Raw genomic sequence first — 13,433 nt, 5'->3', positions numbered from 1 at the left:
CTAATATAGTGCAGACATAGTACTAATATAATACAGACATAGTACCAATAGAGTACAGACATATTACCAGTAGAGTACATAGTACCAATATAGTACAGACATAGTACTAATGTAGTACAGACATAGTTCTAACGGCCATAATGCTAAGAGGGTAGGGAGAGGGGGAAGAAGCCACAATGAAGCTATTCCCATGCAATCAAAAATAGAAAACAGAGTGTGAATGAGTTATTGCTGCATGTCCTTACAGACCGGGGACACACAATGTGTTTTCACTCTGGTAATGTGAAGCGTCACCAAGGAAGTGCATAGTAAATGACTTCAATTAGTCTTTTCAAAGGAGAGAGGCAGCAATTGCCAGTGTGTTGTTATCGTACTCCCATCACCATAGCTCTTAATTGGTACTCTATTAAGCTTTCAACGGTTCTTTTTTTTGTGTGGCCTACTCTATGAATCACCGCTGGGATTTAGAGTAGCACATTCTGTTGGGTGGACAAAGGTTTGGCCATGCGTTTCTTCACAAACACTGATTAACCATGGGGGGGGGGGGGGTGTGTTTAACAGAGAAAGCAAGGAGGCAGGAATTGAGAAAGAGCTTTACCTGTTTCAGTAGCGTGTAATTAGATCCATCAACACTTAGTTTCCTGATTTCATGATGGTCAGCGAGTATAAGAAATGGCTCTTCGGCTAAATAAAGTAATAAAAAAGAGAAGCATCATCGACCCTGACTTTAGGCTTGAGTACCGACACACAAGGCGTGACATCAAAACACAGCAAAATCACATGTTTAATTCGTGATAACCTCTGCAATGAACTCTGAGTACATCTGCAAGTTTATTACTACATAGGGTTGCATTTTAATTACCGTGCTTATGTAATTACACATGGGACAGGAGGCAATTTCACTTCTCTTAGAATCAAAACCCATGACAAACATGAACTATGCAAGATAAACTATGCTACCCATCACAGCCCACAGTGGGCCAACACTTTGGGTAGAGAACAGACAGGATCACCTGAGATCGATCTGCAGCTATCAGGATCACGTTTTGAAGCTTCATAACCGTCCACACACAAGCACTTGTAGGAGCCGTAAGTGTTGACGCAGGTCTGACTGCAGGGGAGACTGGAGGAGCATTCGTCAATGTCCACACACGTCTTCCCATCATCCTTCAGGCGGAATCCCGGCCAGCACGCACACTAGACATGCCGACGACAAGTCATAGGAGATCTCTGGAACGTCATTTTCTTTTTAAGAGCTCTTAACATATAAGCGGATAGAGAAACTTTAATGTGTTTAGTAAAATATACAGTTTTCGGAATAAATGCACTAACATGCCAAAATTATTAGTTTGGATTCATTCTGAAATTAATTAACTCAACATGTGCAAGGAGCTTATAAATCAAATTTCCAGTCAGCACATCCCATAATTTCTTGATAAATTATCACGAAAACCCCCAAATGGCAGATGTTGTAAACAAAAGCTACTATAATAACTAATGCTTTGGCAAGACAGGCCCATATGTAGTATCTCCATCACATGCTTTGGGTGGCACAGACACTGTCATGTGGAAAAAATATGGATTTCTGGTTCCAGCTGGTCCAAGTCTTAATGTTTCCTCCACTGTGCATTGCCCATGGCCTCGGTGGTCTTGTGCGGATCCTTCAATTTATACCGCATTGCTTGAAGGTCCTCACCTAGGTGTCCTCTGGCATAAGTTCTGTTGAAATGGAGTCTTTATCGATTCAGAAAAGGAGATTTGACAGGATTCAGCCTTAGACCAATAACTGGACCCTCCATGCTGACAGCTCTGATGGCCACAGGTCACATGGAAAAGACGTTTGTGGCCTGGGCGTGATCCAGCCAGCCTATTCACCCTTCAGAAACGCAGCACAACTGTCGATCACAGTGAGAGGACCCAGGGATCCAACTCACTATTAATAGCACTAGTCAGATCCTCATGTATAGTGTGGAACAAGTTTCTAGGAAAAAAAAAATCTATTTTATAAAGGAAAACTTCACATTTCTAAGAATGACAGTCCACAGAAGAAAAAAAAAAACTAAAGCTTCAAAACTAAAAAGATAAAAAACGAAAAAGAAATTCTCATTTCATTCTTTCCCTTCTCCCTTCTGCAGGATGGCAGAGTAAACATACTTCAGGTAATATTCTGCTTTTTGTCACTAACCTTTTTAGCACTTCAAGGCTAAATAAAATGTAAAAAACCATTTAGGTCTGTATAAATTTCTTGCTTTCTATTGCTTTTTCTTTAGCTCTAAAGCCTAGTTAAGTAGCTAGTCTCTATTCTCTTGCCTTAAATAGTTAACATAAATGCAGGTTGCTGGATAAAACACAACACCTTCAGACATCTGGCATATGTCATGTTTGTAAAACTCTAGTCATTGAACTATATACTACTTTTGCAAACACTGTAGTATTTATATAGAAGTGATCAGCTTGGTCCGCTGAAAAACTCTGGTGCGTATGCATGTAGAACTGTGACATGTCAGATGATGAGCCATGTCTAAATCAGAATATGACTAAATCTTTCCCAAATGTATTTTCCTTTGGTCTCAAAGAGTAAGCCACGGTGATAAATAAGTCCCAGTATGTACTGCTCACAAAACATTCACAACAGCAGCAACATAAACTAATCTAGACATTCACCATTAAGATCTGAGGTAAGGGTATGACTGTTGACCAACCTTGTATCCTACTAATAAGTCTTGGCAGTCTTGGGTACAGCCACTGACACGTCGATTTAAACACTCGTTAACGTTGCAGTTCTTCTCATCCGAACGGTCCCCACAGTCGTCTCTCTGGTCACACAGGCTGGTCTCAGAGATGCAGCGGCCGTTGGTGCACATGAAGAAGGAGCCATTGCACAGACTCTCTGGAAGAAGAACGGGCAGAAGCAGAAGAACAAGCGTTCTTCTCCTGCTTTCTCACACACAATGAACGGATGAACCAATGAACCAATAAAACAGAAGACCAAATATTGTTCAGAAGCTTCTGCAAGTGGTAGCAAGCTCAAAGGCTTTTTACAGATGGTGGATCCGTTCAGCCAAAATGGATCGGCCTGTGTCGTCTCAGGCGCCGGGTGAGCCCTGTCTCCGTCAGACACACCCATTAGAGGAAACACCCCCCCCCCCCACTCCCCCCAAGTCCTCTCACCTGCCGCCAGGCATTTGAGGTTGCGGGGGAGCTCGTCAGAACGGTCCGGGCAGTCTGGGTAGCCGTCGCACTCCCACTGGGCACTGAGCAGGCATCGGCCGTCGGCGCAGCGGAACTCGTCCGGCCCGCACGAGCGGTACGCTGCAGGAGACGGGACGCCATGAGACCCGTGACATTTGCACGCCCTCACGTTTGGATGCCTGATGAACTAAACTGTGCACCGTTCCTTCCAGAGCTAAAAATAGCAACTCCGTAAATGGGATCAAAGGTTAATGGTGTCCTATCGCCTATCGGCTGCACCCTTAAATCAAGGGCATATTTTGTAATATTTGTCATCATTAGCACAGTCCAAGCAACCTTTGTGGGAATGACCAGTCCTGAAACAGCTGGAATAGGGTGTCCATGTGACATGCGTACTACAATATAACTATGCCAACAGAGTAGTTGTAGATGCTAAATGTTCCATGCAGGATCAGCAGCACAACTTGCTAACATCTGTAAGCCCCTGCTGGCCTTTTACTTGCAGCAGTTCTTAACTGAGACTTTAAACTACCACTTTTTATCTCCTTAAAAAAATGTCCATACCCAAACATTTACTACATCATCATACGCAGTAGCATTCTCAGCTCTGAGTAATGACTGTGCTAGCTGCCTGGGGAACTGCTATATTCATGGACCCCCACTGAGGGGTTGGCCTTTCTCGTTCAACCCCAATTTTCCCATCAAATAAAACTCATATCGTGAACATTTACAAATACATACATTATTTATTTCACGCCAAAAACAACTACTTTCTAATCTTTTCTTGAAGTCTCAGCAAAGACATTCAAGCAAAGAGCACACAAAACAGAACTGACAGTTTAAGGTTCAGCCGAACGTTAAATTAGTTGTGTTTTTTAAAGAAGACATTTAATTGTATGCTTTTACTGTGGTGAGCCTTCTCTTACGCGGAAATGAAGTAAGAGACCTTTCTATGTCCCATAGAATTTACTGTAGCACACAGTGTATTTACTGCAGTAAAGTAGTAAAGAGAATGAAAGGTACTGCTTACCACACTCCACTGATTCATCAGACCCGTCCCCACAGTCATTGTCATGGTCACACACAAAGCGTTTGGGGATGCAGGCCTTGTTAAGGCATCTGAAGGCATTTTCATCACATGTGATATTAGGTGCTGTGGGCAAGAACCAGGAGCTAAAATGAATTGCAGTTATAGCACAGAGTGTGCAAGACCTCTGTGATATTTACCACAGTACTGAACAAAACCACAATAAACAGGAGGTCTGCGTGTCAGATCAGCGCACTACAAGTTATAGCTGATGGCTGTTTCAAATGAAAAAGAAAAAAAAGAGCTTAATGTTAATTATATTATGTACATCTGCATACATGCACCATAATAAAAGTCTAAATTGTCATGCGTGTGCGGTGGTTCCAGTATCACTGATACGGAAGAGGCTGGAGGCAAACGGATCTTTACCACATCCGGCTGCGGCCAGTTCGTCGCTGCCGTCGGGGCAGTCTCGCTCTCCGTCACAGAGCCAGCGCTTGGGCACGCAGGCGTAGGACCCCGGGCAGCTGAACGACCCCGGGCCGCAGGTCACAGAGCCTGAGCAAGGACGGACTGTGTTAGTGGTGCGCCAGCCGGAGCCACTGCCCACATCTGTTCGGAGCGGTAGAGTTTAACGCACACGGCTTACACGACGGGCAGCAGAGCTTCAACATCCACGTTTGAAATTATTATTAAATTTTTTATATAAATTATTAGTGAATTTGGTACTTTTAGGTTAGGGAAGGTGTATTTAACCGGTCTGACCTTTTTCTTCTCCTCTCTGTTTTATTGCATCTGTATGTTAATAGACTCCAGATGCATTCCTAATATGTCTCTGGCATTTCATTACAATTCAATTCAATTACCACTAATGCCGATTAACATGTTTGACACCCCTGGACCTCGGGCATCTAATTTGAACTGTCTGTTAACTTTCTTTGGAATGGATTTGAAACTGTGCCTATAAGTGGGTTATGAAAGTTCTCATGTAACACTGCAGAGATGCGTGTCATGATGCATACCACACAGTTCCTTGCTTTCATCCACTCCATCCCCGCAGTCGTCCTCCCCGTCACACAGCCAGTGCTTGGCTATGCACTTGTTCTTGGAGCAGGCGAACTGGTTCCACAGACAGGAGGAATCTATTGGCAGCAAAAGTTCAAAAGTGGTGGGTGATGATAACTATAGGCAAGAAGGCTCACATGGTGTCTCACCCTCCCAGCGCTCTTCCACAGATGGCTATAAACGTTCAGTGCATGTTCTGTGTTCTTGGGGCTTTCCACAAGCTTTTTGAATTCAAAATGCTTAAAAGCATTATCATGAGGGAAAAAAAAAGCTCCCAAGATGCCAAAGTGCAGCTGTTTTCATGTAGCTATAACAATGTTAATCTCAAACATAAATATCAGAGAGGTTTTGTGCTGGTAATAAAAGATCCAGGAGGAGTCCATCAACAGCAAAAGTTCAACAGTGGTGTGTAATGATAACTCTAGCGAAGAGAACTCATAACTATCCACCCGCGCCGTGCTTTCAGAGTGCTTTGCTTTTCCAAGGCAGGGCTCATCAATGGTGGCTGTTCAGTTTGCTCTGGACGCTTGAATTTCAACTACACCGACGTGTACCTTCCGACTCCCATTGTGAAAGGGTAGAGTGTTTCTGTCGCTCTGTCTAACAATGTCAATGACGAGCATTAACACTGAAGATCTGCTGGTAATATCAAAAATATATGAGCACTGTCTCCGTTTAACATTGAATACTAAACATCTTATATTGTCTGCATATGTCTACTCACAATTGCAAGAGAACTCGGAAAAATAATTTTGTAGTCTGATGAAAAGATAGCCTGATATGTAGTCAGATAAAAGCATATTGAATATGAGCCTGTGTGGGTGTTTATCCCATCATTTTGTAACAGAAAAATGGACAATGCAGAAAAAGAGAAAGAATACTTTTCTCAGACCTCATTCCAGATGTGTCCTGGTATTATCTTTCAGAACATAACCTCCATCTCACCGTGGTTTTGCAGTAGATTGTATCATGAACAAGTCCGGTCTGAGCTTTGAAAATATGCCAATAGAGGCAGAAAGATTCTCTCCTGGGGTCGCACTAAGGAGAGCGGAATTACAGGTCGCAGCAGGAGAGACTGGTCTCAAATTCTCATGTACCTCTGTGACTGGCTGACGCACTCAGACCGAATCTTCAGATTCGCCATCTGCCTTTGAAGTGCTGACAGCGAGCAAAGATCATGTTAAAAAAAGAAAAATGTTATCTTTCCAATTACCACAGCTGTGGTAGTGGCGGGGTGTATACCTTACTCTTCGAATGCTGGTCGGCGGAAAATCTGCTCTAATATTAAAGAATTATTCGGAAACCTCAACTTATTACCATACTCATACCTGGAAAAGTGCTTCAGTTCATTTACAATCGATTATACAACAACCTCACTGATGCTTCAAGTAAAAACAAATGTGTAAATAGATATGTATTTGGATACTTGTATATGGATATGGATGTATATGGATTTTACTGCGAGGATGTTTATAAATGATTGGTGCTACGCTAACGCCTAAACAGTTGCTTCTCTGGGCTGTGTTTGACCACTGGTGTGAGACTACAGTGAAACGGTGGCTTTCTCAGCACAAATAAGCCTTCACCGAGCTTCTGCCATGTGTGCGTACATGTTGGGAAACAACAGCTTTAATAAGGCATCAGCTATGAACAAAAACGCGAATCTCTCTCTTAGCCGGCCTAGAAGCAGAGCTCCATATTTCCTCATCTAAATTTGTTCTTTTATTTCTTCTTTTTCTGCCATAATTGCATGCTGTCTGTCAAAACTGGCAGCAATTTCAATGAAAGAGGCATTATTAAGCAATTTTCTACCATTACAAGTATCCACAGGAGCCTTACAACTAGGGCTAATGGTGCATGAGAGCAAAGTTTTGTTTGGAATATGTCAATTTCCAAAATGCCAAGGTATCACTAACAAATTGTGCTCTCTGGATGCACTGTTTACGGCACTTAACTCATTAAAATGATTTGGGAAAAATTATTATTTAAGAGATATGACATTTATTTGTATTTATTTTTAACTGAAAAGACTCAAAAGATGGTAAAACCTATTTAGGATGACATGAATCACGGCAAGTTTAAGCCGTAATTGTAAGGGTTTAGGGCTGTGCATTCATGCTTCATTAACTCACACTGGATGTCTGGGGAACATTCACTGTTGAAAACATTTAAAAATCATGTTTCACAACATTTTTAAAAGTAGTGGGGAAATTCTCACTTCATAAATGCATATATATCCAATATATATAAACTCCATCGAACATTTCAGGTAAGTATTACCTTATTAAGACACACAGGATTACTTTTTTACTAGTTTGTCTGATGTGCTCGTCTCATTGAAAACACTTGGGAAGTCATGCAGGAGAAATATAGTAGTTCATGCAGGGAGCTGATAATAATCTGGAACTCTGTTGGAAGGGGTTCTGGAATGAGGGCGTTGTTAACATGTTTTCTAGAGCTTCAAGAGAGAGATTAGATCTGAAACCAGATTCTAGAATTAGAAACAAACTCTGAACTTTGAAGAGTTTTTTAATGGAGCTGTTGCCTTGTAAAATTTTCATTTTCAATCAACGGAGTATTCTTCTATGTAACATGGCATTCTAAATATATGCCTTTGCAGTATGTAGTATATAGGATGTCTCAAATGGAAGGAAACATTAGTCCTTTGATTGACATGCAACAATAACAAACCATAGACGAGATGAAAAGCCTTCCATGTGCTGTGGGCTGACCATGCCTGAAACCCTGCATGCATTAAGATTTTCTAATGCATATTCCCTTAGCAAAGGCTACCCTGATTATGAGCTCCAGACCACATCAAGCTAAATTACAGAACATTTTTCAGTGATGCAATGCCTAATGACTTCTCTAATCAACCAATTGGGTCTTGGACTGAAACACTCATTGTTATTGTACTGTGTTACTTGTTAGCTCAAAAATAAGCTTGTTTTCCAGCAGATTGAAGTTTTTAAATACCTAAGACTGACACTGCATATCCTGAGAGTGGAGTTTTTAGATCCCTCAAAATTATTTTCATTACTTTAAGTAACTGTTTTACATTACTGTCTCTGTGGTATAACTTCTAAAAAGCAAAAAGGTCAATGATTAAAAAATAAATAAATATATAATCTTTGAAATATGGTGTCAAGAAAGATCACATCTCTTTGAAATACTGTTAATTTTCTGGTCAAAGATGGGTCAGAAACCAGGCTGGCGGACCCAGGTCCAGTAGTGGAGAGGAGCGGATGCCAGGCGTCGGGGGATTACTGGTGTCAAGAGTTCTGACTCAGCCTGCCACGTTTTGGCCCTGGAGTAATGCACTAACCCAGGGACTCTGCAGCATGGCTGATCCTGATTAAGACAGTAACCTCTCTCTCTCTCTCATTCTATCTCTCTCTCTCTTGCTACAATTGTGTAGAATAGATGTTAGACAAAAAATTTAAGGAATGAAATTTTCAAGGAATGGAAGATTACCGTTCTCTTCCCAGAATGACAGTGCCTTAAGGCATATGCCAAGCGTGTCAATATGTGCTAAGTGTGGGCATGGAAGCAAAGAAAAATCTCCCCAAATTAGGGAGGATGTTAATAATAAATGATTGCCTTGGGAGTAGCAAACAGATTGGATGAGTATTGACTAATGCCTGATAAAGTCCTCCATCTCCCATCATTATACCATTACTAACCTTCTAGATCCAAAAGGATAACTGGATCACAGTGTTTAAATGCAAAAATGTGTTCGTGGGCATAGTTGAAAGGGAACTATGTTTTGTTTGAAAAATATATTGGAAATGACTCCAATGATTCGATTGTTAACATCCATCAAAGGATATAAATGAAACTTTCTCATAACCTGAGACCTTTAACAGTGGCTTTCATATGAGCTGCTGAACTGGGTTTTGCAATCAGGGTTGGTCCCAAGGGGTGGCCTGTTATCTCTCTCCACATGAGAGATCAGACTGGGGGAGCCAGAGACTGGTTGGCTGGGAGAAGCCATGCTTACCACACTGGAACTCATCTGCACCGTCTTCACAGTCCTTCTGCCCATCACAGAGCCACACGCTGGAGATGCAGTTCCCACTGGGACAGGCAAAGTGGCCCTCCTCACATCTGTGTCCGTGGGAAACTACGGCAAAGGAGGGCAGAAGATTGGTTCTGGGGGTGAGCAACGTGGGAGAGGTGTTGTGAAACTGCTGTAGTCAATATCGCTGCGTTCGTAGATGTCACACTGCAGGAATTTAATGACGGACCAACTGTTTTCCATTTGCAGCCAAATAAATGAAAACCAACAGGAAGCGTATACTACAAAACAAACGTGCCTGGGACCGCGTCATTATTGTCCTCTCTGTGTTAAAGGTACAGTGTAACTGGGACCGCGTCATTATTGTCCTCTCTGTGTTAAAGGTACAGTGTAACTGGGACCGCGTCATTATTGTCCTCTCTGTGTTAAAGGTACAGTGTAACTGGGACCGCGTCATTATTGTCCTCTCTGTGTTAAAGGTACAGTGTAACTGGGATCGCGTCATTATTGTCCTCTCTGTGTTAAAGGTACAGTGTAACTGGGACCGCGTCATTATTGTCCTCTCTGTGTTAAAGGTACAGTGTAACTGGGACCGCGTCATTATTGTCCTCTCTGTGTTAAAGGTACAGTGTAACTGGGACCGCGTCATTATTGTCCTCTCTGTGTTAAAGGTACAGTGTAACTGGGACCGCGTCATTATTGTCCTCTCTGTGTTAAAGGTACAGTGTAACTGGGACCGCGTCATTATTGTCCTCTCTGTGTTAAAGGTACAGTGTAACTGGGACCGCGTCATTATTGTCCTCTCTGTGTTAAAGGTACAGTGTAACTGGGACCGCGTCATTATTGTCCTCTCTGTGTTAAAGGTACAGTGTAACTGGGACCGCGTCATTATTGTCCTCTCTGTATTAAAGGTACAGTGTAACTGGGACCGCGTCATTATTGTCCTCTCTGTGTTAAAGGTACAGTGTAACTGGGACCGCGTCATTATTGTCCTCTCTGTGTTAAAGGTACAGTGTATCGCCTCAAAAACCAATCAACTGAGCAGGTCTCTGTTTCTCGTGAAGTCACTGACATGCTGAACTCTGAACACAGTTGAAATCACAGTCAAATCACCTGTGTGTGAGACATTTTGAAGAAAGCCTTTGCTATCAGAGTGTTTAAAATTCCTCTGCCCTTGGTGAGCTTTGACAATTACCAGACATTACTCACCCCTTTAAGCACTTTTAGTGATTGCTGAAGCATAGAGAGGAAGACAGAGGCTTGTCTACGCTTCATTACACTCTTCATAAATAGTGTTTTGACAAAATTAATTTGGTTTTAATAGAACCTGACTTCTTCAAGCTGCAAAACGTAGACAGGAGAGAATTACCCTGACAGTTCATCTCATCTGCATAATCCCCGCAGTCATTGGCTCCATCACAGACCCAGGAAGGATGAATGCACAGTGATGTAGAGTTGCAGCTGATGAAGCCCTTTTCTGCCACCCCCATTTTGTAGAACTCTGAACAGTCTTTGTTACCTAAAAACCACAAAAACGTATTCTTAAGCATATTGTTTTGCATTAAACATACTGAGTAGTAGTCATTCAACCAAACATGTTTGTGAGTAATTAGTAAAAGCAATTAATTTTAGATAAACCAAGCAAAGTTTAACACAACAAACACATAGAATGGATACACACCAGTAATATTGTGTGGAGGAAGTTAACCTCTAAACTAGCTGGTCAACATCCACAAAAAAGCCAACAGCTAATCAAGCTAGCCGACATTTTACCACAGTGCCATTGTGCATACAGAAGAGCTAATATTCTCATTACAAGTTAATCTTATCAATATTGCCTCAGGAAAGATGAATTTGTGGCTCAAACTCACAGTATGTCATGAATGTTAAATGATTATGTTTTTACTTTTTTTAAAGTTTAATATGTTTTGGCCCCAATGCTTCCTCAGAGTCGATCGATAAAGACCTGCTGGCAAAATCAGGATGTGCTCCAGTGAAGCACTTATACTCCAGCGTCATGTTGCAGTTGAATGCAATATTTGTTTACTTAAGTCACTAGTGGCAAAAAAAACTTTCAAATATGAAAACATTTTCCACAATAAATCTGGGGTTCTGTGCTTAGTAAACTGTTGTACAAACACATTTTATAAATATTGTTAAACAATTGCAAAAAAAAGTATAACACCATGATCCTGAATTGGATTAAGTGGTTTTAGAGGATGGATGGATGGATGGATACATAAAAGCAATATACATTAGTCAGGATAAAGCAGACATGCAGTTTGCATTTTCTTACTGCAGTTCTTTTCATCGGAGGCGTCGGCACAGTCGACGACCTGGTTGCACCAGGAGGATATTGGTATGCAAGCTCCATCTTGGCACGCTGACTCCGAAGTGGCACATGTGACATCTGGAACAGAAACACTTCATTTACACTGAGAAGACACCTTCATTTCTTCAGGGAGAGAACTAACACACGGGGACCTGGGATTATACCCCAGCATGTGTGGGGTTGTTGGTTTGATATGCAAAGAAATTCATTCTGGTCAACCTGTTTGTTTTTTTGTTTTTTTATGACACTCATGAACCAAACTGCACTGCATGACCTGAAACCAATTCACAAACTCCAAAAGAACTGCCAATCTATTGTTTTTATCATGCAAACAAATCTAAATTAGCATAAATATATGCATATGAATATATGCACAAAATATGCATAGCAATTAATTACTGTTTCATTACTCCACTAGATTTCCAGTAGAAGAATTATCAAATAACAATTAAATAATTGAGTTAATCATTAGAGATCAATTCAGCTGAAGGTCCTACTCACTACTGCAGTAAGATTCATCAGAGTTGTCTCCACAGTCATCCGCTCCATCACAAAAACGATTGTTGGCGATGCACCGGCGGTTGTAGCAAGGCCTGAAGCCTCCTCTGCACATCCTGTTGTCTAGCAATACAATAAGCACCAAGCTTTGAAACACAATCCTTCAGATACAGCTTCTTTTTTACTTTTGTGTGCTGCCTGGGTTGCATGAACTGAGACGCCACTGATGTTCTATTAAGCCAGTCCTCTGGTAGACAGGGCTCGCCAGACACACAGGGCCGAGGAGACGAGGTGAAGCTGCTTACCACAGTACTGCATTTTCTCGTCCGACTTGTCTTTGCAGTGGGGTAGTCCGTCACAGGTCAGCTGGTAGTCGATGCACTCGCCGTTTCCACATTCGAACTCCGTGTGAATGCTACAAGTGGAGTTCTCTGCTACAGAAGCAAAACAGTGCTGTCAACTGGACGTTCTGTAAACTGGGTGGTTTATTATAAAGGTACTGCTATTGAGGGTTCGTAAAGCATACGTGCGATTGTAATATGCTCATAAAAAAGGAAGTTCCTCCTCTGTAGAAGATAACATTTAGAATGGGAAATAAAGTTACAATAAATGCACTATAATGTAACCCCTGTGCTTTGGGAGCTAAAACTGTTATACAGAATTACTGTAAAGGTTACTCTACTGTAAAGAGAAGAGTAAATACCGCAGTGAAACTTTACATTACACCACCACAGTGTAATTATTGTACTAATGAGTAGCAATGTATTCTGTACTCAGTGATGCCCTGTCTTCCATTGTGTTGCACTGAGGATTAGTGGGTTGTTGCACATTATTTCAGTTGTTATGTATAGTTTCTATATGGCAATTGTTGTTGGAATATAACTAATAGGTTCACTGTATCCGTAAAATTGTCATGACCTCTTTAAGACACAGAGGTGACGACGGACTGAGAGTGAGAGGAGGGGACTCGCTACCCTGAGAACGACAGAACGTAAAGGAGTGTGAGCTGGTGCGGGAAATGTGCGAGACGTACAGACGCATCTGCCGTCGTCGAGCAGGACGCGCTGCCCACGACAGCTGCAGTTGACCGTGCCGTCTGGCGTCAGGAGGCACAGGTCTCCACAACCTCCGTTCTGCACCCGGCATGGAGACCGCTGGCCTGGCCAAACACCCACAGGGGACAGTCAGGCATCACAGGCAGGACGGCCATGCGTGCACCGTGACATTTCAGGAGAAAACACAGCAATGATAACTCCGTCTGAGACTCCATCGGGGGGCTATTGCGCGTCTTTTATGCTTAA

At 42.1% G+C, this 13,433-nt stretch overlaps 1 protein-coding gene across 8 annotated transcripts in view; it reads right to left on the bottom strand.

Moving 5' to 3' along the window:
* The window catches only part of lrp1bb (low density lipoprotein receptor-related protein 1Bb), a 211,034-nt gene that overhangs the window by 43,905 nt on the left and 153,696 nt on the right, over positions 1-13,433 (bottom strand). For all 8 annotated transcript variants that reach the window (XR_013130308.1, XM_077001734.1, XM_077001727.1 and 5 more), the window contains 13 exons: positions 13,166-13,291; positions 12,438-12,566; positions 12,136-12,255; positions 11,599-11,712; positions 10,672-10,821; positions 9,285-9,407; positions 5,242-5,361; positions 4,649-4,777; positions 4,223-4,345; positions 3,172-3,312; positions 2,703-2,890; positions 1,014-1,197; positions 599-684 (listed from right to left, as the gene is read on the bottom strand). Coding sequence is in view for 7 of the 8 variants with exons in the window: in XM_077001734.1 (XP_076857849.1) it covers positions 599-684; positions 1,014-1,197; positions 2,703-2,890; positions 3,172-3,312; positions 4,223-4,345; positions 4,649-4,777; positions 5,242-5,361; positions 9,285-9,407; positions 10,672-10,821; positions 11,599-11,712; positions 12,136-12,255; positions 12,438-12,566; positions 13,166-13,291 (1,733 nt within the window). In the remaining variant the exon portion in view is untranslated. The remainder of the gene's footprint in view (positions 1-598; positions 685-1,013; positions 1,198-2,702; positions 2,891-3,171; positions 3,313-4,222; positions 4,346-4,648; positions 4,778-5,241; positions 5,362-9,284; positions 9,408-10,671; positions 10,822-11,598; positions 11,713-12,135; positions 12,256-12,437; positions 12,567-13,165; positions 13,292-13,433) is intronic.

This window comes from Brachyhypopomus gauderio, chromosome 4 (genome assembly GCF_052324685.1).
Source record: "Brachyhypopomus gauderio isolate BG-103 chromosome 4, BGAUD_0.2, whole genome shotgun sequence".
In the NCBI taxonomy this organism is placed as follows: domain Eukaryota; kingdom Metazoa; phylum Chordata; class Actinopteri; order Gymnotiformes; family Hypopomidae; genus Brachyhypopomus; species Brachyhypopomus gauderio.
This window is presented reverse-complemented; position numbering and strand designations above follow the sequence as displayed.